Source organism: Mus musculus, chromosome X, assembly GCF_000001635.26.
Source record: "Mus musculus strain C57BL/6J chromosome X, GRCm38.p6 C57BL/6J".
In the NCBI taxonomy this organism is placed as follows: domain Eukaryota; kingdom Metazoa; phylum Chordata; class Mammalia; order Rodentia; family Muridae; genus Mus; species Mus musculus.
The window spans coordinates 37,519,281-37,546,974 of NC_000086.7; the positions used below are offsets into that span (position 1 = coordinate 37,519,281).

At 41.9% G+C, this 27,694-nt stretch overlaps 1 protein-coding gene across 2 annotated transcripts; it reads left to right on the top strand.

Moving 5' to 3' along the window:
- The first annotated feature begins 11,041 nt into the window (after nucleotides 1-11,041).
- Nucleotides 11,042-22,529, top strand: Rhox2e (reproductive homeobox 2E). Of its 2 annotated transcripts, XM_006541418.4 has the most exons (5): nucleotides 11,042-11,282; nucleotides 11,445-11,856; nucleotides 20,010-20,055; nucleotides 20,323-20,371; nucleotides 22,304-22,529. In XM_006541418.4, the coding sequence occupies exons 1-4, from the start codon at nucleotides 11,216-11,218 to the stop codon at nucleotides 20,347-20,349; spliced, it is 552 nt and encodes a 183-aa protein (XP_006541481.1). In that variant the 5' UTR covers nucleotides 11,042-11,215; the 3' UTR covers nucleotides 20,350-20,371; nucleotides 22,304-22,529. The 2 variants fall into 2 exon arrangements, with proteins under 2 accessions (XP_006541481.1, NP_001078817.1); NM_001085348.1 differs by lacking the exon at nucleotides 20,323-20,371 and having other exon boundaries at nucleotides 11,188-11,282.
- Nucleotides 22,530-27,694: the final 5,165 nt, after the last annotated feature.

Consider the following 27,694-nt stretch of genomic DNA (forward strand, 5'->3'; position numbering starts at 1 on the left):
ACCATCAGTAGCTGTTTAATATCACAGAAGGTTGTCACATGTCACAGTGAGTGTGCATTGACCCATACATTGTTTTTGTCCTCCTAACATAATTTTCTCACCGGATGAGCTGGCACTTTTAAAGGGACAGGTCTACATTATACAGGCCTCAAGATTTCAGAAACACAATGATTATTAAAATAGGTTCCCACACTTGTAATTTCTTAAACAGTGCCTGATGAAAACTAAACACCACTTAAATTCCAAGAAACACCTAATGACCCGTACTACCCTGTCCACCCTCTGGCTCTGGGAAGCAAACATGCAACTGTCATTTCTTAGGGACACCAATGGTGCACGGCACACTGAATAGTAGCTGGATGTCTTTCTACCCTATGTCGAAGCGCTCCAGTGATTGAATTTGCCCTGCAGTGGATGTGCCCACCTGGGCAGAGCAGGAAGGACTCAGAAGCTGCTCCATCACACACACGCCCCTGCCACCCCCCCTCACCACTCTGCTCAGACTCCTCCCTTCCTCACCTTACATCCTGCACATGCCTCGAGTCCAAATATATCAAGGACCTCAGCACAAGACCTGATACCCTGAACCCAATGCTGGAGAAAGTGGGCAATATGGCTCGTCATCCTAGCAGAGGAAAGGACTTCCTCAACTGGGTCCTGGTGATGTGGGCAGTAAACTTATCAGTTGACCAATGAGAACTCAGAAAAAGAAAAGCTCGAGCAAAGAGAAGGAGAACATCCTTGTGACAAAGAGACTGCATACAGAATGGTGGAAAAACCTTTACCAAGTTCAATTATGTCAAAGTGTTGGTGTGTAGAATATACAAAGAACCTTAAAAACTAAATGGCAGGAAAACATGCACCCAGTTAAACATTTCAGCTTGAATTAAACAGGGAGTACTCACCAGGGCACTGTGTATATGAATTCATCCCCTGTGACTACTTATAAAAGACCTGCACAGAAAAAGGCTAGCCAAAATGCTACTGCGAATAGGAGAAAGCCTTGGGAATGTCCATTCAAATGGTAAGGGTGACCATTGACTTCAGCTGGGGGAAGGAGAGTCACTTTGCTGCCATGTTAACATCATGAGGATGTTATGCATGCTGCAGTAATGGTCTTACATCAGTATACACACAGGCAGCAAAAAGGAGACTAAGTAGGTGTTAAAAACATAAAATAGGAAGGGAGAAGTAGAGAGGAAAAGGGCAGGGGTAATTTTAGGAAAGAGAATGCGAAGGTGGATTTGAGCTGCTGCATTATAAGCAAGGATGCAATGCTCACAACGTAAAATTAGACAAAATGTAAATCAATTCGGCCGCTCACTGCATGACAGGATAGTAGATGAATGAGAATTGTTAAGCCGAAATGAATGCCCAATTTTTTTTTTTTTACACAGAAACTCACGTCTCAGGAAATTACCTTATTGAGACATAACCTTGTTAAAGAAAAACTTCTGAACACACTCACTAACTAAAGATGGTTTGGAAAAGCTGAGCAGCCTGCCTCTCTCTGCCAGTGCTCACATTACAGGCACTGCAGCATTGAGCCTCCATGCTTGCTCCTTCAGTGCTCCAGGTAAACCATGGGTGGCTTTATACATGTTAGGTAAGACTCTGCAAACTGAGCTACATCTCCAGCAATAAACATATGTCGTCACTATTTTTCCTGACTGGAGAGTAAATTCTCCAGTGCTTGACACTGACACGAGCAATGCCAGGATTTAGAGCAAAGAGGGAAGAAAATCTAGGAAAGAGAAACATGTAGGCTTTGTTGTGAGGTAGTTATCAGAGCTGTGAGGTGAGTCATGTCCAAGGAGAACTGCAGCACCAGGAGTGCACTCCAAACAAGGGACAGTGTGGAAAAATGATAGTGGTGCAGGGCCTTCTATTTGTGAGGGTGAGGTGAAGAACTCTGGGTGTAGGATCAGAAACGGAGGCAACATTTGCAATATATATATATATATATATATATATATATATATACACACACATATATATAGACATACATACATAAATACATATATATACACATACATACATACATATGAATACATATATTCACACACACATCCCCAAAGACATAATTGACCAGACCATGGAAAAATGTGGCTGCCTTAGGATGAGTCTGACTACATCCCAATGTAGGATCTGTTTGAATGTCAGTTCCATAACGTTTGTATGTGTGTATGTTAGTATGCACAGGCATGTTGTGCTGTGCTTGTGTGTGCATGTTAACAAGACTGCATATCTGGAGGCTAGAAGACAGCTTGTGGGAGTTGTTTCTTGTTTGCATCCTGTGAGCCATGGGTTTTGAACTCAGGGATGCAGGCTAGCAACTTTATCATCCAGCAACATTAGTGAGCGCCAGGCCAGCCTCTGCTGCACAGCGCAAGTCTATCTTTAAGCTATTAAAATAAACAAATAAAGCCAACAAAGCAAAAAGAAAACCTAACAAACAACCAGCAGCAGCAGCAGGCTGAATGAGAACGAGGCAGTATATGTCTGTAAGCCCCGTTCTTGGCCGGTAGCTCCCAAGTTCAAAGTTATCTCAGTTATGTAATGAGCCCCATGCCAGGCCATTCTCCATTAGGCCATTTGTGTTGTGATTGACAGCATACTCCACCATATGTTTTCTGTTTGCTTGGTTGGTTGGTTGTTCCTGGCAGGGGTGGAGGAGATGTGTTCAGAGACCCTCTTTTGATGTTTGATCCTAGATCTCACTGTGTAACTCGGCTTCCCTGGAACTTGCAGGGAGCTTGGGCCTCAGATTTCAATCATGTTTGGAATCCAGGACTGTGTGGTCAGTGTGGTGAGGTTTTCTAATACTCATTTCCTGTCTGCTGTGGCTTCTAATATTTCCTTACCCATAGTGGAAGATGACTCAGCAGAAAAAGGCATTTACTATGAGACCCTGAGTCCCAATCAGAGGACATACATAGAAGATCACTCGCTCACCCTGTCCTCTTAGATCCGCACGTGCAATAGGGACATGCACACACTAAAAAATAAATTTAAAAAAGAAATGTGATATTTGATTTTTCTGGTAATCAGCGATTGGAGTCCCTCATTCTTAACTGAATATTAAAATTTTTTGGATGCTTTCCATTAAGCTTCTTTGTTGGAGTTTCCTTTTATCCTGTCAGAACACTTTGTTTTTCCTGATGCCATTTGTTTTGTAGTTTTTGTCTTGTTTTCAGTTGTTTTGTTTGAGATAGCATCTCCTGTACCACTGTTGACATTGTTAGGAACATTTCTTTTGAAGGTTTTACGGTCTTCATTAGTGCTTTAAAACTTGCTTATTACAGTCATGCTTGGGTTTGCATATATCTATTAATAACTAACTTGGTAATCAAATACTACCTGTATCATTTGCTCTAAGCACCTCAAAATTTTCAGGGTGAATATCAGAGAAAATATGAATTGAGACAAACCATTCAAAACAATATCTAATATATAAACAATATCTATCTTGTTGATTTTCTCAAAGAACCAACTCATCGTTTGGTTAATTCTTTGAATAGTTCTTCTTGTTTCCACTTGGTTGATTTCACCCCTGAGTTTGATTATTTCCTGCCGTCTACTCCTATCTCCTTGTACTAAGGTCAAATCTAAGTGGATCAAGGAACTTCACATAAAACCAGAGACACTGAAACTTATAGAGGAGAAAGTGGGGAAAAGCCTTGAAGATATGGGCACAGGGGAAAAATTCCTGAACAGAACAGCAATGGCTTGTGCTGTAAGATCGAGAATCGACAAATGGGACCTAATGAAACTCCAAAGTTTCTGCAAGGCAAAAGACACCGTCAATAAGACAAAAAGACCACCAACAGATTGGGAAAGGATCTTTACCTATCCTAAATCAGATAGGGGACTAATATCCAACATATATAAAGAACTCAAGAAGGTGGACTTCAGAAAATCAAATAACCCCATTAAAAAATGGGGCTCAGAACTGAACAAAGAATTCTCACCTGAGGAATACCGAATGGCAGAGAAGCACTTGAAAAAATGTTCAACATCCTTAATCATCAGGGAAATGCAAATCAAAACAACCCTGAGATTCCACCTCACACCAGTCAGAATGGCTAAGATCAAAAATTCAGGTGACAGCAGATGCTGGCGAGGATGTGGAGAAAGAGGATCACTCCTCCATTGTTGGTGGGAGTGCAGGCTTGTACAACCACTCTGGAAATCAGTCTGGCGGTTCCTCAGAAAACTGGACATAGTACTACCAGAGGATCCAGCAATACCTCTCCTGGGCATATATCCAGAAGATGCCCCAACAGGTAAGAAGGACACATGCTCCACTATGTTCATAGCAGCCTTATTTATAATAGCCAGAAGCTGGAAAGAACCTAGATGCCCCTCAACAGAGGAATGGATACAGAAAATGTGGTACATCTACACAATGGAGTACTACTCAGCTATTAAAAAGAATGAATTTATGAAATTCCTAGCCAAATGGATGGACCTGGAGGGCATCATCCTGAGTGAGGTAACACATTCACAAAGAAACTCACACAATATGTATTCACTGATAAGTGGATATTAGCCCCAAACCTAGGATACCCAAGATATAAGATATAATTTGCTAAACACATGAAACTCAAGGAGAATGAAGACTGAAGTGTGGACACTATGCCCCTCCTTAGATTTGGGAACAAAACACCCATGGAAGGAGTTACAGAGACGGAGTTTGGAGCTGAGATGAAAGGATGGACCATGTAGAGACTGCCATAGCCAGGGATCCACCCCATAATCAGCATCCAAACGCTGACACCATTGCATACACTAGCAAGATTTTATTGAAAGGACGCAGATGTAGCTGTCTCTTGTGAGACTATGCCGGGGCCCAGCAAACACAGAAGTGGATGCTCACAGTCAGCTAATGGATGGATCATAGGGCTCCCAATGGAGGAGCTAGAGAAAGTAGCCAAGGAGCTAAAGGGATCTGAAACCCTATAGGTGGAACAACATTATGAGCTAACCAGTACCCCGGAGCTCTTGACTCTAGCTGCATATATATCAAAAGATGGCCTAGTCGGCCATCACTGGAAAGAGAGGCCCATTGGACTTGCAAACTTTATATGCCCCAGTACAGGGGAATACCAGGGCCAAAAAGGGGGAGTGGGTGGGCAGGGGAGTGGGGGTGGGTGGATATGGGGGACTTTTGGTATAGCATTGGAAATGTAAATGAGTTAAATACCTAATAAAAAATGGAAAAAAAAGGCTCTCCATATGCCTAAATATGGATCAAACAATGGGAGGAGGGTACCCATAAAGGATTTAATAAAGGCAGAACCGTTTCTGTTTGGCAGGGGTACATATTACTCTTAATGAGGGGAATGAACACTAACAGTTAATTCCAGTGTGAGTCTTTTGAAACAGTTTTCTTAGCTGTCATTTCAGTGTTCAGTTCGTACATTCCATCTTCCTGGAGCAGCTGTTCCATTTCAGCCATAACTGCTGGTCTGTTATCTGACCCTTTGGTGAAAGAAACGCCAAAGCGAGGGAAGATCTCCATTAAGAGAAGTTGGACCTCCAGGTATCTTTTCGTGTGTGTGCAGACAGAGAAAGCTTCCACCCAGCTTTTGAAAGATTACAGAAAGGCTAGCAGATTGCAGCCTTAGACACAAAGCATTTCAATGAAGTCCACAATTATATTTCACTAGGAAATATCAGTTACAAGGAAAATCAACTACCCATGCTTTAAAAGACATTCTAAATATCCAGAAATGAGGTCAACCTGGACAAAAGGAGGGTTTCTGGTGGTTAAATAAAAGTTTGCATTCCTCAGGAACCTGTGAAACTGGTTTCCAGATGCCAAAAGGAATCATTTCTCTCATGTCTGGTAGAAGGAACATAAGATCATCCGTGGTACCTGTGAGCATCAAAGGGTATTTTCGTTGACTTCATTTAACATCACTTTTTCCCTGAACATCTTTTTATGTATGTATGTATGTATGTATGTATGTATGTATGTATGCATACACACACATACACACACATACACACAATCATACATACATAGAAGTTTCCTATATACATATTAGGAAACTTCTATGTAGTGGGTTTTTTTATGACTTTATAGAAATTTCTTCTGTGTTAATTACCCCTTCCCACTCTCCTCTAACCATTTACAGTGGTGCATTTCATTTCAAATTTCATGATAACTTTTCTTCTTCAACTACAGACTCTCACTAGTTTTCTGACATCTATGGGTTGCCAAATGGAACATACATATTTCAAGTTTCAAAGGTAACATTTGTAAATGAGAAAGCGTGCAACATCTACCTTTCTGCATCTGGATTTTCTCACTCAGAGTAATTGTTTCCAACTCTATTCATTTGCTTATGAATCTCAGACTTTCACTTTTCTTTAGGGCTGAGTAATATTCCGATGTTCCTACATTCATTACCCATTTATAAACCCATGGACAGCTAGGCTATCTCCATCCCTTGGCTATTGTAATACAACAGTGAACATGGATGAGCAAGATTCTTTGCTGTCAGATATATGCCCCTTGAGTATATGGCAAACAGTGGTATAGCTGGATCATGTGGTAGATCTATTTCTAGCTTTTTTTATTTTTTGTAAAGCAACACTGATTTCAATAGTGACCACACTAGTTTGTAAGTGCTCATGTTTCCCCTCACCCACACTGGCATTTGTCTTCATATTGTTTGTTTTTATTTTTGTCATTTTGACATCGATCAGCGTATGACTGTTCCATAGAACCAGAATGATGAAAACAATAAGCCACTGGGTGGCTATTTATTTATTTATTTATTTATTTTTAAAGTCACGTTCAGTTTTCAGGAACTTTTTTTTTTTTTAGGTTTTGGAGAAACACTGATGTTTGCCCAGTTTCTGAAGCCATGAGAATTATACAGTTTGAAAATACCTCAAAGAGTGTCACCCACCTTCTGCTCTGGAGAGGAGGGATGGTGTGTTTCTCGGGCTGCAGGGGTAGGACACAAAAGAGAAGGAAGTGCTCTTGCAGCCTGAATGGGATGTGGCTTCTAGTGGCTGTGAAGCACCCACACTGGAAGTCACTTCTAGTGTCCTAGCTGCTTCATACAGTGGGAGAGCTGCAGGGAGAATTGGGAAGACTTGCTGCCTGCTTCCCTTGAATTTTTGACTGCCCTCTTGGGAAGTTTCTGTCAAAGCCCAAGGTTAGAGCCTGATTCCAAGGTTTAACCCTGTTTGGAAAAAAATTTTTTCCTCACTAAGGACTTGTCTTCCCTTCCTTCCACATTTGTGGTCTCACAAGTAGAGAGGGCAGGAGTGAGGGCAGCATGATAGTGGGACAGAAAGGAATGTGTGAGTCAGAGCAAAACCAAGCAAGGTACTTGGGAAACATGCGTTATTATGTACATGGGACATAATGACGTTGACTTAGTGATGTCATTTTATGGAAAGATACCTTGTCATCCTGTTTTAGGACAGCTCTTTGGTAACTTTACAAGTTTCATACTAATTTGTAAAAACAAATGCAGCAAAGGTGCAGAGACTTCACTTCTTTATTAGAAATACAGATGCTGCGGACATAAAACCGTAGGTGGCAGCAACAACTTGTCACTATCCAGCTCCGGCACACGGATGGTTCTCTAGTTCTCCTGCATAGTCTTCAGAGGCACGTCGGAGCATTTATAGCTTCTGCTGCCTCCGATATGGTTCTTGTCTTCCCTTAAGCCAATTCTACAACAAGCCAGAAAAAAAATGGTTCGGTATCATAATGAGAATTATACATCAGAAACCACATCATGTAATATTAGTTGCCCTCTATACTTTTACGTCAATAGAGTTTATATTAATATCAGAAGACCCTGGTGTCTCACTCTGTAATTCTGTGAGGTGCTGAAGACCTGGTACAGAGTGCAGGGCTTGCCTAGAATGTGGGAGCCCGACTTGTGTGGCCTTTGAAGTGCAAAATAGTTCCCGGACATTGGACCAAACATTGCACACCAGGTTTCTGTCTCTACTGTAGAGCCCTCTGCAGATACTTATCAGCATTTTTGGGCAGATGCAGCAGCATGGTCCTGAGAGTTATCATGACGGGTGTCCGTATCTGCTTGGCTTCACTAGGCACCTCCAAACAGCAGGAGGACTGGATTCTATGATTTCCCCATGCCCACAGTCTCTGTTTAACCAAGTTTACATCAGCTTTCTGTGTGCCTGGCTCTGACTGAGAACTAACCGTTTGTGGTGCACTTAAATTGCTCCTATAAGGTTAGAATTTATGCTTAGTTTTCACTATTTCAATTCTTTAGGATCAGGGTTATCTCCAGTAATATGATTCTTATTTATATAATTTATATTTCATAACCCCAGTGGGATGTCTCATAATTGATATCCCGAAGATATCAATGTTTTAAAGAATTTCATATATATGTATATATGTGAGTTTGAATATCAATTTTATTAATACAAGTATTAATGCATAGAGAGTATATGGTACAATATATATTTGTAGTTTATATGCAAGATACATCTATATCTGATCTGTGTGTGTGTGTTCTGTGTTCCTTTGAGAAGCTATGCTCTGTGTTAAAATGAGCCATTTCAAGTTGGTTGGGGTGTCTTATTCAATTTTATACTCAGAAAGAACATAAGGCTCAAAAGTCATTATAAGGAGGCTGTAGAGAAGAGTTAAGAGCACTTGATGCTCTTGTAGGGGAAGAACCAAGTTTGGTTCCTAGCCCATGCATAACCACTCCTAAATCCAGGGAATTTCATATCCTCTTCTCTCTCTGAGAACACCTGCACACATGCTACATGCACACACAGGCAAATCTATACACGTGAATGAAAATTATAAAAAAGATTTTAAAAATTTCATTTTGAAACATAGCACTTAAAACACCACCACCAGCAGCACCAGGACCACCACCACCACTTTGCGCCTAGGTTAAATGTATCCAAGATAAGAATCAAGTTCTAGAATGGCTCTCCTGTCAAAATGTCTTCTTCTCCTTACCATAACTCTGGCTTCACTCACACCTATCCATCTTGCCAGATGTCTTCTGGGGGAAAAATAGCAGATATTCAGTATTGGGCATTTTGAAAGAAATGAAAAGCTCCAGCAAAGAGAAGGAGAACATCCTTGTGACAAAGAGACTGCATACAGAATGGTGGAAAAACCTTTGCCAACTATAATTCTGTCAAAGTGTTGGTGTCTAGAATATACAAAGAACCTTCAAAACTAAATGGCAGGAAAACATGCACCCAGTTAAACATTTCAGCTTGAATTAGACAGGGAGTACTCACAAGGGCCCTGTGTATATGAATTCATCCCCTGTGAATACTTATAAAAGCCCTGCACAGAAAAAGGCTAGCCAAAACGCTAAGGCGAATAGGAGAAAGCCTTGGGAATGTCCATTCAAATGGTAAGGGTGACCAGTGACTTCAGCTGGGTGAAGGAGAGTCACTTTGCTGCCATGGTAACATCATGAAGATGTTATGCATGCTCCAGTAATGGTCTTACATCAGTATACACACAGGCAGCAAAAAGGAGACTAAGTAGATGTTAAAAACGTAAAATAGGAAGAGAGAAGTAGAGAGGAACAGGGCAGGGGTAATTGGAGCAAAGAAAATGTGAGGGTGGATTTGAGCTGCTGCATTATAAGCAAGGATGCAATGCTCAGACAGTAAAATTAGATAAAATGTAAATCAATTCGGCCGCTCACTGTATGACAGGATAGTAGATGAATGAGAATTGTTAAGCTGAAACGAATGCCCTATATTTTTTTTGACACATAAACTCATGTCTCAGGAAATTACCTTATTGAGACATAACCTTGTTAAAGAAAAACTTCTGTATACACTCAGTAACTAAAGATGGTTTGGAAAAGCTGAGCAGCCTGCCTCTCTCTGCCAGTGCTCACATTACAGGCACTGCGGCATTGAGCCTCCATGCTTGCTCCTTCAGTGCTCCAGGTAAACCATGGGTGGCTTTATACATGTTAGGTAAGACTCTGCAAACTGAGCTACATCTCCAGCAATAAACATATGTCGTCACTATTTTTCCAGACTGGAGAGATAAATTCCCCAGTACTTGACACTGACAAGAGCAATGCCAGGATTTAGAGCAAAGAGGCAAGAAAATCTAGGAAAGAGAAACATGTAGGCTTTGTTGTGAGGTAGTTATCAGAGCTGTCCAAGGAGAACTGCAGCACCAGGAGTGCACTCCAAACAAGGGACAGTGTGGAAAAATGATAGTGGTGCAGGGCCTTCTATTTGGGTGGATGAGGTGAAGAACTCTGTGTGTAGGATCAGGAACGGAGGCAACATTTGCAATATATATATATACATATACTCACACACACACATCCCCACACACATAATTGACCAGACCATGGGAAAATATGGCTGCCTTACAATGAGTCTGACTACATTCCAATGTAGGATCTGTTTGAATGACAGTTCCAGGACGTGTGTGTGTGTGTGTGTGTGTGTGTGTGTGTGTGTCCAAGACAAATGTGAGGAAGTTCAGCACAGGTAGGACAATTCTCACGGCTTTTACAAGCACTTATCAAAGCCTGAGAGTAATTCTAACTCCTCCCCAGAAACCCTGGCGAAGGTGAGTCCTCTGCTCTCTCTGCTGAGCCAGCAGGGCCTGCAATTCTGCCCAAGCTCCCGTAAAGGCCGTCCTGGAAGCAGGATACACTACGTGAACTTCACTTTCTGTGAAAGCCCTAAGGAAGAACCTCCCACATAGAATCATTAGCTTATATCCGGTCTCAGCCATGGATCAGGGATGCAATGTGGAGAAATAGACGAAGCGGTATTGTCCACACATTTCCGCAAGGCCTCCGGAGGTACAGAGGTATCTTTTCTTACTCCCCGCAAATGGGTTTCCTCAGTGAACTGCCATCTCTTCCTTAGGAAGTTAATTAAACAAGGCAGGAGGACTCAAGGAAGATGCAAAGTAGAAGCCCCTAATATACCTGACTTGCAAAGAGGAACCATCATTTCCTTCTAATAATTCCTGCTCTGTTAACATTTCCACTGTCCTGAGTTTTGCAGCGTGGACTTCAGTCGCAGCAACAGGAGTACAACCAGAAGGCAGGACACACTACCATAATTGGATATATGCTAATATTGAAGATGGGGACCGGAGGTGTGGCGGCAGACCATTGGTGGCTTAGAAGCTCTACTTCCGGAATTGTTGGGGGGTGTAACAGTGAATAAGGACTTCCACGGCTTTACAGACATGGAGCGACAAAGCGTCAATTACAAGCTTGATGTGGGACCTGAGGAGGATGAGGAAAATGCGAATGGTCAGTGAGTTTAGGGAAGGGTGGGTTGATGATATCCACAAGGGGAGGAGCGTCCCTTATAGGACTCAACTGGAGCTGTGCGCCACAGGCTTTGGCCTGACTCCATGACACCTCCTCAGCAGCCTAGGCACTGAGGCCTGGTTTTTCGTTTCCCCACTTAAGGTGTAAAGACTCTGATGGTCTTGCTGGCTGGAGAGGGAAGAAACGAGGGAGAGAGTGGACGGGGCCTGCCTGGGTCGGGAGCCTCAGCAGCGGAAGGATACAGAGCAGGAGAAATAAGTGCAGGTGGGCCTGCTGCGCCAGTAGCCGACCTCATGGATAACAGCAACCAAGAGGACCTTGGTGCCACTGGCTGTGACCAGGAGAAGGAGAAGCAGCCAGAGGAGCCAGTCCCTGATTCCATGGGAGATTTGGAAAATGTAAAGCGTGTGTCCGGGCCGTGGTCCACTGTTAATCCTGTGAGAGTGTTGGTGCCCGAATTCCGCCACGGTTGGCAACAGAGCTTCAATGTGCTGCAACTACAAGAGCTGGAGAGCATCTTCCAGTGCAATCACTACATCAGCACTAAGGAGGCGTGAGTACATTGCCTAGCTTGCATCAGTTGGATGGGGGAATGAAGTTATGCACAGAGAGTTTCTCCTCCTTCCTGGTCCCCCTTTTGCCCACCTTTTATATTCAATTTTTTATTTTATTTTTGGATGTACTTTTTTTTAAGTCTCTCTCTCTCTCTCTCTCTCTCTCTTTCTCTTTCTCTCTCTGTGTGTGTGTGTGTGTGTGTGTGTGTGTGTGTTTGTGTGTGTATTTGTATGCACAGGCCTGTTGTGCTGTGCTTGTGTGTGCATGTTAACAAGACTGCATATCTGGAGGCTAGAAGACAGCTTGTGGGAGTTGTTTCTTGTTTGCATCCTGTGAGCCCTGGGTTTTGAACTCAGGCATGCAAGTTAGCACCTTTATCATCCAGCAACATTAGTGAGTGCCAGGCCAGCTTCAGCTGCAGAATGCAAGGCTATCTTTAAGCTATTAAAATAAACAAATAAAGTCAACAAAGCAAAAAAAAAAACCAAACAAACAACCACCAGCAGCAGCAGGCTGAATGAGAACGAGGCAGTACATGTCTGTAAGCCCCGTTCTTGGCCGGTAGATCCCAAGTTCAAAGTTATCTCAATTATGTAATGAGCCCCATGCCAGGCCCTTTTCCATTAGGCCATTTGTGTTGTGATTGACAGCATACTCCACCACATTTTTTCTGTTTGGTTGGTTGGTTGGTTGTTCCCCGCAGGGGTGGAGGAGGTGTGTTCAGAGTCCCTCTTCTGATATTTGATCCAAGATCTCACTGTGTAAGACGGCTTCCCTGGAACTTGCAGGGAGCTTGGGCCTCATATTTCAATCATGTTTGGAATCCAGGAATGTGTGGTCAGTGTGGTGAGGTTTTCTTTTTTTTTTTTTTTTTTCCATTTTTTATTAGGTATTTCGCTCATTTACATTTGCAATGCTATACCAAAAGTCCCCCATAGCCACCCACCCCTTCTCCCCTACCCACCCACTCCCCTTTTATGGCCCTGGCGTTCCCCTGTACTGGGGCATATAAAGTTTGCGTGTCCAATGGGCCTCTCTTTCCAGTGATGGCCGACTAGGCCATCTTTTGATGCATATGCAGCTAGAGTCAAGAGCTCCGGGGTACTGGTTAGTTCATAATGTTGTTCCACCTATAGGGTTGCAGATCCCTTTAGCTTCTTTGGTACTTTCTCTAGCTCCTTCATTGGGGGCCATGTGATCCATCCAATAGCCGACTGTGAGCATCCACTTCTATGTTTGCTAGGCCCAGGCATACTCTGACAAGAGACAGCTATATCAGGGTCCTTTCAGCATAATCTTGCTAGTGTATGCAATGGTGTCCGCATTTGGAAGCTGATTATGGGATGGATCCCCGGATATGGTAGTGTCTACATGGTCCATCCTTTTATCTCAACTCCAAACTTTGTCTCTGTAACTCCTTCCAAGGGTGTTTTGCTCCCACTTCTAAGGAGGGGCATAGTGTTCACACTTCAGTCTTCATTTTTCTTGAGTTTCATGTGTTTAGGAAATTGTATCTTATATCTTGGGTATCTTAGGTTTTGGGCTAATATCCACTTATCAGTGAGTACATATTGTGTGAGTTCCTTTGTGAATGTGTTACCTCACTCAGGATGATGCCCTCCAGGTCCATCCATTTGGCCAGGAATTTCATAAATTCATTCTTTTTAATAGCTGAGTAGTACTCCATTGTGTAGATGTACCACATCTTCTGTATCCATTCCTCTGTTGAGGGGCATCTGGGTTCCTTCCAGCTTCTGGCTATTATAAATAAGGCTGCTATGAACATAGTGGAGCATGTGTCCTTCTTACCAGTTGGGGCATCTTCTGGATATATGCCCAGGAGAGGTATTGCTGGATCCTCCGGTAGTACTATATCCAGTTTTCTGAGGAACCGCCAGACTGATCTCCAGAGTGGTTGTACAAGCCTGCAATCCCACCAACAATGGAGGAGTGTTCCTCTTTCTCCACATCCTCGCCAGCATCTGCTGTCACCTGAATTTTTGATCTTAGCCATTCTGACTGGTGTGAGGTGGAATCTCAGGGTTGTTTTGATTTGCATTTCCCTGATGATTAAGGATGTTGAGCATTTTTTCAGGTGCTTCTCTGCCATTCGGTATTCCTCAGGTGAGAATTCTTTGTTCAGTTCTGAGCCCCATTTTTTAATGGGGTGATTTGATTTTCTGAAGTCCACCTTCTTGAGTTCTTTATATATGTTGGATATTAGTCCCCTATCTGATTTAGGATAGGTAAAGATCCTTTCCCAATCTGTTGGTGGTCTTTTTGTCCTATTGACGGTGTCTTTTGCCTTGCAGAAACTTTGGAGTTTCATTAGGTCCCATTTGTCAATTCTCGATCTTACAGAGCAAGCCATTGCTGTTCTGTTCAGGAATCTTTCCCCTGTACCCATATCTTCAAGGCTTTTCCCCACTTTCTCCTCTATAAGTTTCAGTGTCTCTGGTTTTATGTGAAGTTCCTTGATCCACTTAGATTTGACCTTAGTACAAGGAGATAAATATGGATCGATTCGCATTCTTCTACATGATAACAACCAGTTGTGCCAGCACCAATTGTTGAAAATGCTGTCTTTCTTCCACTGGATGGTTTTAGCTCCCTTGTCGAAGATCAAGTGACCATAGGTGTGTGGGTTCATTTCTGGGTCTTCAATTCTATTCCATTGGTCTACTTGTCTGTCTCTATACCAGTACCATGCAGTTTTTATCACAATTGCCCTGTAGTAAAGCTTTAGGTCAGGCATGGTGATTCCACCAGAGGTTCTTTTATCCTTGAGAAGAGTTTTTGCTATCCTAGGTTTTTTGTTATTCCAGATGAATTTGCAAATTGCTCCTTCTAATTCGTTGAAGAATTGAGTTGGAATTTTGATGGGGATTGCATTGAATCTGTAGATTGCTTTTGGCAAGATAGCCATTTTTACAATGTTGATCCTGCCAATCCATGAGCATGGGAGATCTTTCCATCTTCTGAGATCTTCTTTAATTTCTTTCTTCAGAGACTTGAAATTTTTATCATACAGATCTTTTACTTCCTTAGTTAGAGTCACGCCGAGATATTTTATATTATTTGTGACTATTGAGAACGGTGTTGTTTCCCTAATTTCTTTCTCAGCCTGTTTATTCTTTGTGTAGAGAAAGGCCATTGACTTGTTTGAGTTAATTTTATATCCAGCTACTTCACCAAAGCTGTTTATCAGGTTTAGGAGTTCTCTGGTGGAATTTTTAGGGTCACTTATATATACTATCATATCATCTGCAAAAAGTGATATTTTGACTTCCTCTTTTCCAATTTGTATCCCCTTGATCTCCTTTTGTTGTCGAATTGCTCTGGCTAATACTTCAAGTACTATGTTGAAAAGGTAGGGAGAAAGTGGGCAGCCTTGTCTAGTCCCTGATTTTAGTGGGATTGCTTCCAGCTTCTCTCCATTTACTTTGATGTTGGCTACTGGTTTGCTGTAGATTGCTTTTATTATGTTTAGGTATGGGCCTTGAATTCCTGATCTTTCCAAAACTTTTATCATGAATGGGTGTTGGATCTTGTCAAATGCTTTTTCTGCATCTAACGAGATGATCATGTGGTTTTTGTCTTTGAGTTTGTTTATATAATGGATTACATTGATGGATTTTCGTATATTAAACCATCCCTGCATCCCTGGAATAAAACCTACTTGGTCAGGATGGATGATTTCTTTAATGTGTTCTTGGATTCGGTTAGCGAGAATTTTATTAAGGATTTTTGCATCGATATTCATAAGAGAAATTGGTCTGAAGTTCTCTATCTTTGTTGGATCTTTCTGTGGTTTAGGTATCAGAGTAATAGTGGCTTCATAAAATGAGTTGGGTAGAGTACCTTCTACTTCTATCTTGTGAAATAGTTTGTGCAGAACTGGAATTAGATCTTCTTTGAAGGTCTGATAGAACTCTGCACTAAACCCATCTGGTCCTGGGCTTTTTTTTTGGTTGGGAGACTATTAATAACTGCTTCTATTTCTTTAGGGGATATGGGACTGTTTAGAAGGTCAACTTGATCCTGATTCAACTTTGGTACCTGGTATCTGTCCAGAAATTTGTCCATTTCATCCAGGTTTTCCAGTTTTGTTGAGTATAAGCTTTTGTAGAGGGATCTGATGGTGTTTTGGATTTCTTCAGGATCTGTTGTTATGTCTCCCTTTTCATTTCTGATTTTGTTGATTAGGATTTTGTCCCTTTGCCCTCTAGTGAGTCTAGCTAAGGGTTTATCTATCTTGTTGATTTTCTCAAAGAACCAACTCCTCGTTTGGTTAATTCTTTGAATAGTTCTTCTTGTTTCCACTTGGTTAATTTCACCCCTGAGTTTGATTATTTCCTGCCGTCTACTCCTCTTGGGTGAATTTGCTTCCTTTTTTTCTAGAGCTTTTAGATGTGTTGTCAAGCTGCTAGTATGTGCTCTCTCCCGTTTCTTCTTGGAGGTACTCAGAGCTATGAGTTTCCCTCTTAGAAATGCTTTCATTGTGTCCCAAAGGTTTGGGTACGTTGTGGCTTCATTTTCATTAAACTCTAAAAAGTCTTTAATTTCTTTCTTTATTCCTTCCTTGACCAAGGTATCATTGAGAAGAGTGTTGTTCAGTTTCCACGTGAATGTTGGCTTTCCATTCTTAATGTTGTTATTGAAGATCAGTCTTAGGCCATGGTGGTCTGATAGGATACATGGGACAATTTCAATATTTTTGTATCTGTTGAGGCTTATTTTGTGACCAATTATATGGTCAATTTTGGAGCAGGTCCCGTGAGGTGCTGAGAAGAAGGTATATCCTTTTGTTTTAGGATTAAATATTCTGTAGATATCTGTCAGGTCCATTTGTTTCATAACTTCTGTTAGTTTCACTGTGTCCCTGTTTAGTTTCTGTTTCCACGATCTGTCCATTGATGAAAGTGGTGTGTTGAGGTCTCCCACTATTATTGTGTGAGGTGCAATGTGTGCTTTGAGCTTTACTAAAGTGTCTTTAATGAATGTGGCTGCCCTTGCATTTGGAGCGTAGATATTCAGAATTGAGAGTTCCTCTTGGAGGATTTTACCTTTGATGAGTATGAAGTGTCCCTCCTTGTCTTTTTTGATAACTTTGGGTTGGAAGTCGATTTTATCCGATATTAGAATGGCTACTCCAGCCTGTTTCTTCAGACCATTTGCTTGGAAAATTGTTTTCCAGCCTTTCACTCTGAGGTAGTGTCTGTCTTTTTCCCTGAGATGGGTTTCCTGTAAGCAGCAGAATGTTGGGTCCTGTTTGTGTAGCCAGTCTGTTAGTCTATGTCTTTTTATTGGGGAATTGAGTCCATTGATATTAAGAGATATTAAGGAAAGGTAATTGTTGCTTCCTGTTATTTTTGTTGTTAAAGTTGGCATTCTGTTCTTGTGGTTGTCTTCTTTTAGGTTTGTTGATGGATTATCTTCTTGTTTTTTCTAGGGCGTGGTTCCCGTCCTTGTATTGTTTTTTTTCTGTTATTATCCTTTGAAGGGCTGGATTCGTGGAGAGATAATGGGTGAATTTAGTTTTGTCGTGGAATACTTTGGTTTCTCCATCTATGGTAATTGAGAGTTTGGCTGGGTATAGTAGCCTGGGCTGGCATTTATGTTCTCTTAGTGTCTGTATAACATCTGACCAGGCTCTTCTGGCTTTCATAGTCTCTGGTGAAAAATCTGGTGTAATTCTGATAGGCTTGCCTTTATATGTTACTTGACCTTTTTCCCTTACTGCTTTTAGTATTCTATCTTTATTTAGTGCATTTGGTGTTCTGATTATTATGTGTCGGGAGGAATTTCTTTTCTGGTCCAGTCTATTTGGAGTTCTGTAGGCTTCTTGTATGTTCATGGGCATCTCTTTCTTTAGATTTGGGAAGTTTTCTTCAATAATTTTGTTGAAGATGTTTGCTGGTCCTTTGAGTTGAAAATCTTCATTCTCATCCACTCCTATTATCCGTAGGTTTGGTCTTCTCATTGTGTCCTGGATTTCCTGGATGTTTTGAGTTAGGATCTTTTTGCATTTTCCATTTTCTTTGATTGTTGTGCCGATGTTCTCTATGGAGTCTTCTGCACCTGAGATTCTCTCTTCCATCTCTTGTATTCTGTTGCTGATGCTGGCATCTATGGTTCCAGATTTCTTTCCTAGGGTTTCTATCTCCAGCGTCGCCTCACTTTGGGTTTTCTTTATTGTGTCTACTTCCCTTTTTAGGTCTAGTATGGTTTTGTTCATTTCCATCACCTGTTTGGATGTGTTTTCCTGTTTTTCTATAAGGACTTCTACCTGTTTGGTTGTGTTTTCCTGTTTTTCTTTAAGGACTTGTAACTCTTTAGCAGTGTTTTCCTGTTTTTCTTTAAGGACTTGTAACTCTTTAGCAGTGTTCTCCTGTATTTCTTTAAGTGAGTTGTTGAATTCCTTCTTTATGTCCTCTACCATCATCATGAGATATGCTTTTAAATCCAGGTCTACCTTTTCAGGTGTGTTAGGGTGTCCTGGATTGGGCGAAGTGGGCGTTCTGGGTTCTGATGATGGTGAGTGGTCCTGGCTTCTGTTAGTAGGATTCTTACGTTTACCTTTCGCCATCTGGCAATCTCTGGAGTTAGTTGTTATAGTTGTCTTTGTTAAAAGATTGTTCCTCTGTTGATTTTGTTACCCTCTATCAGCAGGCGTGGGAGACAAGCTCTCTTCTCTGAGTTTCAGTGGTCAGAGCAGTCTCTGTAGGCAAGCTCTCCTCTCTCAGGGAAGGTGTACAGTTATCTGGTGTTTGGACCTCCTCCTGGCTGAAGGTGAAGGCCCAAAACAGAATCTTTCCCAGAAGCTGTGTTGCTTTGGCCAGGAAGGTGGCCAGTTGTCTGGAGTCGAAGATGTCGCAGCCTCAGAAGCTCTGTGGCTCTTGCCGGGAAGGTGGCTGGTTGTCTGGAGCTGAGGATGGTGCCGCCCCAGAATCTCTGCGACTCTCTCGCCCGTCCCAGAAACGGCTGGCACTCTGTATTCCACACGGTCACCCGTGCAGCCTGCCCTCCGCGGAGTCCCGGAGCCAAGAAGGCTCCCGCCGGCGCCTGTGCCACAAACCTCTCAGGCCAGGCAGACCCCCGTGCTCTCACCAGGAAGGTGGCCGGCTGTCTGGAGCTGAAGATGGCGCCGCCCAGAAGCTCTGCGACTCTCTCGCCCGTCCCAGAAACAGCTGGCACTCTGTATTCCACACGGTCACCCGTGCAGCCTGCCCTCCGCGGAGTCCCGGAGCCAAGAAGGCTCCCGCCGGCGCCTGTGCCACAAACCTCTCAGGCCAGGTAGACCCCCGTGCTCTCACCAGGAAGGTGGCCGGCTGTCTGGAGCTGAAGATGGCGCCGCCCAGAAGCTCTGCGACTCTCTTGCCCGTCCCAGAAACAGCTGGCACTCTGTATTCCACACGGTCACCCGTGCAGCCTGCCGTGGTGAGGTTTTCTAATACTCATTTCCTGTCTGCTGTGGCTTCTAATATTTCCTTACCCATAGTGGAAGATGGCTCAGCAGAAAAAGGCATTTACTATGAGACCCTGAGTGCCAATCTGAGGATACACACAGAAGATCACTCCCTCATGCTGTCCTCTTACATCCGCACGTGCAATAGGGACATGCACACACTAAATAATAAATTTAAAAAAGAAATGTGATATTTGATTTTTCTGGTAATAATCAATTGGAGTCCCTCATTCTTAACTGAATATTAAAAATTTTTGGATGCTTTCCATTAAGATTCTTAGTTGCAGTTTCCTTTTATCCTGACAGAACACTTTGTTTTTCCTGTTGGCATTTGTTTTGTAGTTTTTGTCATGTTTTCAGTTGTTTTGTTTGAGATAGCATCTCCTGTACCACTGTCGCCATTGTTAGGAACACTTCTTTTGAAGGTTTTACTGTCTTCATTAGTGCTTTAAAACTTGCTTATTACAGACATGCTTGGGTTTGCATATATCTATTAATACTAACTTGGCAATCAAATACTACCTGTATCATTTGCTCTAAGCACCTCAAAATTTTCAGGGTGAATATCAGAGAAAATATGACTTGAGACAAACCATTCAAAACAATGATAAAATATCCCTCTCCAATTTTATTCCACATATCCATAATTCTGAATGCTGAATGTCTTTTTATTTTACCTGTAGAAATCGCCTGGCAAGATCCATGGGAGTGAGTGAAGCCACAGTGCAGGTCAGTCCCCACACAAAAGCTGTTTGGTAGGACAGCCATTCTGAAACCTACTGCATCTATAGGTCCTTCTGGTTCTCTCAGTGGAATTGTGTTGCCTTTGATAACATGTCCAAACCATGTTTGAAAATTACATTTTTATGATTTATCTCTAGTTTTTTTTTACTATAAATAATTTTTATTTGTTTGCATTTTTTGCATGGCTAATGTTCCAGTTTGCTAGTAGAGTGGGTTTACACAGTTGAAGAGATAAACTTCCTTTGATTACAGGTGGACAAATCAAACAGAAAGGAATAAGAGTGTATAATGTTACATACATGTGAGTATCAGAGAGACTTTCTGTAGCCTTGAAACATGGAACAGAACCAGGAGTAAATCATCCCCAAAAGGAAATTTAATTGAGATGAATAAATATAAAAAGGAGGGAGAACGGGAGGGGGTGGGGAGAAAATACTTAAAAATAAATAAGGTAGTGAGGTATTTCTAAGTGGGAATACAGAAAAGAAAGTGTCAGATTTAATGTTACACATCACATGCTGTGGATGATGTCGGATTTACTGCTTAGTGTCCATATCTCTAGTTTTTTTAATGTATGTTTGGGAGCGTGTGTATGTGTCGCACGTTCATGCCATATGTGTGTGGTTGATCCAGGAAACCAGCAGAGGGCATATATTTCACATATACGGAAGAACAAGTATTTATAAGCAGCACAAATGGTCCTAGGAGCTAAACTCAATTCCTCTACAAGACCAACAAGCAGGAACCACTAGAACATCACTCTAAACCAACGAATATGGCTTTCGAGATTCGTGGGTATTGTGGGTAGAAAATGGAATAAGAAAGCCCTACTCCTAAAGATTGGCTCATTTCCTGGACACACAAACTTCCTAAGGAACAAAGAAGTGTACCAAGCGTATTTTCACTAAGTACATATTTATATATCACATACATGTATCCTGTGGGTAAATCATTATATGCATTATAACTTAGAAAGTGTTACACCTTATGTGTAAAATAGTTGTATTCTGTATAGATGTGTAGGACTTATATACGTATATGCACATTAAAAACTATATGTGTGTGTATATATATGTATATAACCATATATAAATATATTGTCAGGCTAGTATGCTTTGGTGTATATGTGTGTATGTGTGATTTGTTTCTGGGAGACAGTTTCTCTGTGTAGCCCTCCCTGTCCTGAACTCACTCTGTAGACTAGGCAGGCCTCAAAATCACAGAGATCCTCCTGCCTGTGCCTCCCTAGTGCTTAAATTGAATATTTGTGCCACAATGACCTGGCCAAGCCTAGTGTTCTGGGGAGTAACACTATTAGTGTGACATATGAATTATGCAAATTGGTATAGCTAGAGCATCCCTGAAACTATTCATAAAAATATTCATAAAGTATATCCTTACAGTTAGAATAGGGGGGAGGTAATAATTACAGGTCAAATCCACAGAACTATTTAAAATTAACTGTGCAGAGACTTATGGAAATGGAGAAGATAGCAAGTCAAAATACCCACCTTGCTGGTTTTGTTAGTTCTTTGATCTCCTTGTATGTGTTTTGACCATATTTATCCTGTTCCCCATGAAACTTTGTGTCCCCTAATTTTAATAATCCATCAAGATCAATTTGTGCTGCTCAAATACATACATACACACGTGTGTGTGTGTGTGTGTGTGTGTGTGTGTGTGTGTGTGTGTGTGTGTGAGTGTGTGTATACACCCTGATGTACCAAGAAATCACTGTTTCCTTGTGGTCATACACAGCCTCTTTCCATCCTTTTTCCCAAAAGATCTCTGAGCCTTGGGAGGAGGACACGTGGTGTGTATGTTCTACTAGGGGATGAGACTTCTTCAATCTCTTGTTTTCTACGCTTTGATCAGTAGAAGATCTCTATGTCGATCACTACTCAAAGTAGAAGTTTCTCTGATGAGAGCTGAGAACTGCACTAATTAGAACGATACAACATTAGTTGTCAGTTTAATGCTATGCTGACATGGCAGAGTAATAGGAAGAGGGTCTTCCCCTAGGATTTGTCTAGGTTAAGTTTCTTAGCCCTAATAATGGTGCCAGGTCCAGTTTTCAACGTGTGGAGTAGACCTGAATTCAATTGAAAAACTAGTTGATTACTACAAATAGGAAACGAATACTGTAGATTCTTTCTGGTTTTTATTAAGTACTTCAACTATAATCCTAGTGGTTTACTACTGTCTACCAATTCCTTTTTCACAATGACTGTAGGAATGGTTTTTGAAGAGGAGAGAAAAATACAGGAGTTATAAGAGGCTGTAAATGCTCAGAGGTCCTCTTCCTGCTTCCCACAGCATCTCTCTGTGAAGGCTATGGAGAAGCCCCAGGGATCCACGCTTCCTCAAGGCGCCATAGCCAGACGATGTTTTCCCGCCAAAGTCCTGTTACAACACAGTTATCTCCTCAATACTTGTATTAGCAATAAAGAGCTGAATTCTCCATATATTTGTTTTGTGCTTCTTCTGAGATTGTTAAGATACATGTCTCATATCAGGGAAATGCCTGTTTGAAACAAGATCTGTTTCCAGGAGGTAACATCTGTGCATCACAGTCAGTAAGCCCTATGGATTACAGGGACTTTCCAACATTCGTAGTAGCAGTACTTTGACACAACTGTTCTTTTTTTGGCACCTCCTCTTATTCCATGCAAATTTACAAGAGAGATGATGCAGGACCCAAGGAGAAACAGCAGTCTCTTCCAAACACAGGTGATGCATGCCACCCTGGCCCCTTCTCAAGATTTCACTCCAGCCCGGAACTCTGACAGACCCTTCATTTGAGACAACCCACAGGGTTCACAGGACACAAGCAATGATGTAGGAAGTACATTCCTCCCAATTATTTTCCTTGCCTTTATTTTTTTCTGTGAACGTTTGGGGCCATATGTGGCATGAGACAACAGTTAATTCTGCCGTAGGTCTTAGGTTTAGCTTCCACCCTCATGCTGTTATTACACACTTAGTCCCTCAGCCCTTGTATTTCCAACAAGGAGCTGAGTTCTCAATATATCTGTGTCAAGTGTCTTCTGAGACCTTTAAGGAATATGTCTAAATTACCAAGGCAATGTCATTTAATCAGACAAGGCAGATGTGACTTTTCTTGGTTCTGATAGTTCAGAGGATCTCCACTTTCCTTGCAAATATTTCATTCTCTTCCATTCATTTAAAAAATACGATTAAATGTTTTAAATGAAAATGAAGAAAAGCTATCATGCAGTGGTACAGACAGTGGAGTCCTTCCATAGGGAAGTGAGGGTAGACACAACAAGTGCTGAGCACCATGGCCAGGAGCTGTAATCACAGCACTTCAGAAGTGGACTTTTGAATGAAGTGGCCCTCGTTGGCCACACAGCAAGTTCAAGAACAGCCTGCATGCACTAAATGAGGCCTCCATCTCACTTTTAAATGTGGGGCTGGGAAATGGTTCAGTAGGGAAAGTGACTGCCAGCCAGCAGGAAGACATGATTGTGACCCCCAACATAGATGTAAAACAGTAGCCAACATTTCAGTCTGGATACTGAGACAGAGAAAGGTGGCTTCAAAGAGGGTGCTGGTCATCCTGCCGAGTTATAACTGTGGGTTGAGGTTTAGAGACATAATGGGATCCAGAAGAGGCTAACCTAGGGATGGCTAGAGAGATGTCTCTGCAGTAAGAGTACATGCTGCTCTTGCACAGGGTCTAAGCTTGAATCCCAACACACACAACATATAGTCAAAATGGCATGTAACTCAAGCTCTATGTGATCTGACACTCTTCTGGCTTTTACAGCCATCCAGACATATGTGCACAAACCACCATCAGGCACACATATATGTACATCATTGATAAATGAAAATCAAGGGTCTGGAGAGTATGTACTTGTCTTCCAGAGGACTCAGATAGACTCCTGTCGACCTCCTGCACCAGGAGGCTCACAATCATCTCTCACTTCAGCTCCAAGAAACACAACAGTCTGCCTTGTAGGCATCTGTACATACACACACACACACACACACACACACACACACACACACACACGCACGCACGCACACGCACACACACACGCACACACTTGCTGTTAAAGTAACAAAAATAAATTTTAAAAAACTTACAATAATATGCAAAGTGCTAGAGGTTGTCGCTCAATGTTGACCTCTGCCCAGACTTGTGAACAGATGGGTTCCCATCTTGAAAATACATGTGTAAACACATGGACAGACTACACATGCATAGGGTGAAAATTGTTTTAAGTAAAAGAGAGAATTCAGTCATGTATTTGGATTGAGACACTAAACTTTTAATACTTCTACTATAAATGTTGTAAAAAAAAAGTTTAATGGAATTTATAACAAAGGAATTAGAGGAACTCAAGAGAAAAGTGTTGACAAAGGATATCAAACTGTTTTCCATATAACAAATAAACATTCACAAGAAATATAAAAAAATAAAAATTCTATAAATAAAAAATAACATAAGGACTGATGAGGTAGCTGTGAACATAAAATATTTTGCCAGCAGTTCTAATGACCCAATTTCCATACCCAGGACCCACATAATGGAAGGAGAGAAAGTTGTCCTATGATATCCACATAGGAAGCACTGATCCCTTCCCCTCAGCAATAAATAAATGAATTAAAGTATATATCGTAACAGCATTATTTATAAAGCAATGACAAATAACTATATTGAATAAAAATCACTGCAGCAGCCAATAAGAGAACTGGGTAGTCTTGAAGATGGGTCAGTTGAGAGTACTCAGTCTGAGAAATGGAAATAAGAGAAGAGGGTAGTCTTGAAGATGGGTCAGTTGAGAGTACTCAGTCTGAGAAATGGAAATAAGAGAAGAGGGTAGTCTAGAAGATGGGTCAGTTGAGAGTACTCAGTCTGAGGAATGAAGAAGAAGATATTGAAAGTACTGGGAAGTGTGGGATTGGATGGGTAGGGAGAGTGGGCAAAAGTACCTTAGGAAAAGAAAAATGTAGGGGTTAACAGGATGCATCCATGGGTAAAGATGTTTGCATCCAAGCTTGGTGTCCTGAGTTTGGTGCCCAGGTTCCTCACAGTAAGACAGAACTGATTCCCACAGGTTGTCCTATGGTTTGTGGGTATGTGCCATGGCATACATCCCATAATACAAGGAAATAAAATATAAATTTAAAAAGAAAAATTGTGAGAACCCCTGAGTACAATGCCCAAGAATTAGAAGGTCTAGAGGAAGGGGGGAAATGAAGACTTGGAGAAATAATGGCAAAATGTGTAAATACTGCAAATCCTACACCATTAGCCAAGGAAAAATCCTAACCTCATTAAAGCACCCTAAACTTGAGATTGACACCAAGACTCTCCTGCTCCTGATAAAGAAAAGGATTGCTTGACAACAGCAGCAAAGAAGAAGCGCCTTATGCAAAGACACATAAATATAAGGAAGAGCACCCTCGTGAACATGGGGGCCAGGAAGTACTGAGATCAGCATATTTAAGGCAGTGAAAGGAGCCTTGAAAGCCCCGTGGATGGATATTTCTAGATGTGACCAGAACAATTATTCAAAAAGGACAGAGGATGGTAGCAATTGCCATTATCCCAGAAACCAGGAGGAGGAAGCAGGAGGAACAGATTAACATTCTGGAGATGCCTACCGAACACTGTCTCAAAAATATTTTTTAAAGAAGGGACATAGAATAACAATATGAAGTGAGAGATGGGCAGTTGTAAAATGATATAGATTGCAATATATTATTTTAATAATGTATAATAAAAATAGAGCATCCCAAGGAAAGGGAAACTCACCATAATAAAGCACAATAGATAAAGTGGGTGTTCTAACCACAAGCAGCAATATACATATTGTTTACAAACATACAGGGAATATTCTCCACATAGATGATATAATAAGTGAAAACAACACTTGTCAGTAAATTTTAAAAATTAAAGCAGGCTCCATGCACATTTCATAACTGTAGATTCCAGAATCATAAACGGGGAAAGAAATGGTTGTCTTTATTTAGAAAGAGTGTCATTTTCTATTTTTAGATGCGGTCATATGTCCCTCTCTGAACACAAACTCACTCTGTACACTAGCATGGCTCTGGCTTCTACCTCCTCACAGGACAGCATTACAATGCAGTTCAGAGATCATGTGACTTTAAGCATGCTGGGTAAGGACAATGCAAACTGAGCTACAGCCCTAGCCCTGAAATGTATGTCTTTACTGTTTTGACTAGACTAGGTCTAGAAAAAACAATTCTCCTGTGCTTGACACAAGCAATGATGGGATTCAGAGCAAAGAGAGCAGAAAAACTAGGAAAGAGACACATGTAGGCTTCGTTGTGAGGTAGTTATCAGAGCTGTGAGGTAAGTCTTACTCAAGGAAAACTGCAGGGCTCCAGGATATTTCCACCCTACACTAGGGACAGTGTGGAAACATGATAGTGGTGCAGGGCCTTCTATTTTAAGAGTGAGCAGAACATGTTGGGAAAATGTGGCTGCATTGGGACGAGTCTGAGCACATACCAACACAGGGTCTGCTTGACAGACAGTCCTGGGATAGAGACCCAGGTATAAAAACATGCTTTCTCAGAGTTCTGTGTGTGTGTGTGTGTGTGTGTGTGTGTGTGTGCCTTCAAGACAAATGTGACAAAGCTCAGCACAGGTATGACAAGTCTCATAGCTTTTACCAGTACTCACCAAAACTTGACAGTGCTACTAACCTACCGGAATCCCTGCACCACAAGCCCTGTTGAAGTTGAGCCCTCTGATCGTTCTTCTGAGCCAGCAGGACCAGCAAGTCTACCCAAGCTCCTGTAAAGGCAGAGCATGGAAGCAAAACTAGCTCTGTGTTAGCTACCCTCCTCTTTACCTGGTGGCCTGCTTAGAGTTTCAGAGGGTGAATCCACAATCATGATGGCAGGAAGCATGGCAGCAGGTAGGCAGGCATGGCACTAGAGGAGTAGCTGGGAGCTTGTATCTTCTTCACCAACAGGCTCTCAAGAGAGGGGACATGTATTAATTTGGAATGGTGTGGGCCTTTGAAACCTGAAAGCCCACGCCTAACAATAAGCCTCTTCCCACAAAGCCAGACCTCCTCTAACAAGGCTATAGCCCCCAGTCCTTTCCAAGTACTTCTACCAACTGGAGACCTAGAATTCAAATATATGTGTCTATAGGCAGTCATTCTCATTCAAACCACCACAGGATCTAAGTTCACTTTCTGTGACAGCCCAAAGGAACAGGCCTCCTAGATAATCACATTGATGTAACTTCTTTTCTCTGCCACCTACCAGGGAATCAATGTGGAGCACTAGACCAAGAGGTAGTTCTACAAACATTTTCCTCAAGGGCTCCAGAGTTACTGGGAGATATTTTCTTGCTCCCCACAACTTGGCTTCTACAGTTGACCACCATCCCCTAGGTAGGAAGAAAATTCAATAAGGTCAGAGAAGTCAGCTGAGATGCAGCTTCAAAGGTTATTTCTGCATCTCTACTTCCCCGAGGTTTGTGTCCTCCCTGAAAACATACCCTGCTCATCCCAGCAACAAACTCCTCTCACCAGGGCACCTCAGGGTGAGCACCTAATGGTCCTCATTATAGCACCTCTGGGCACCTACCTCACCATAGCAACAGGTG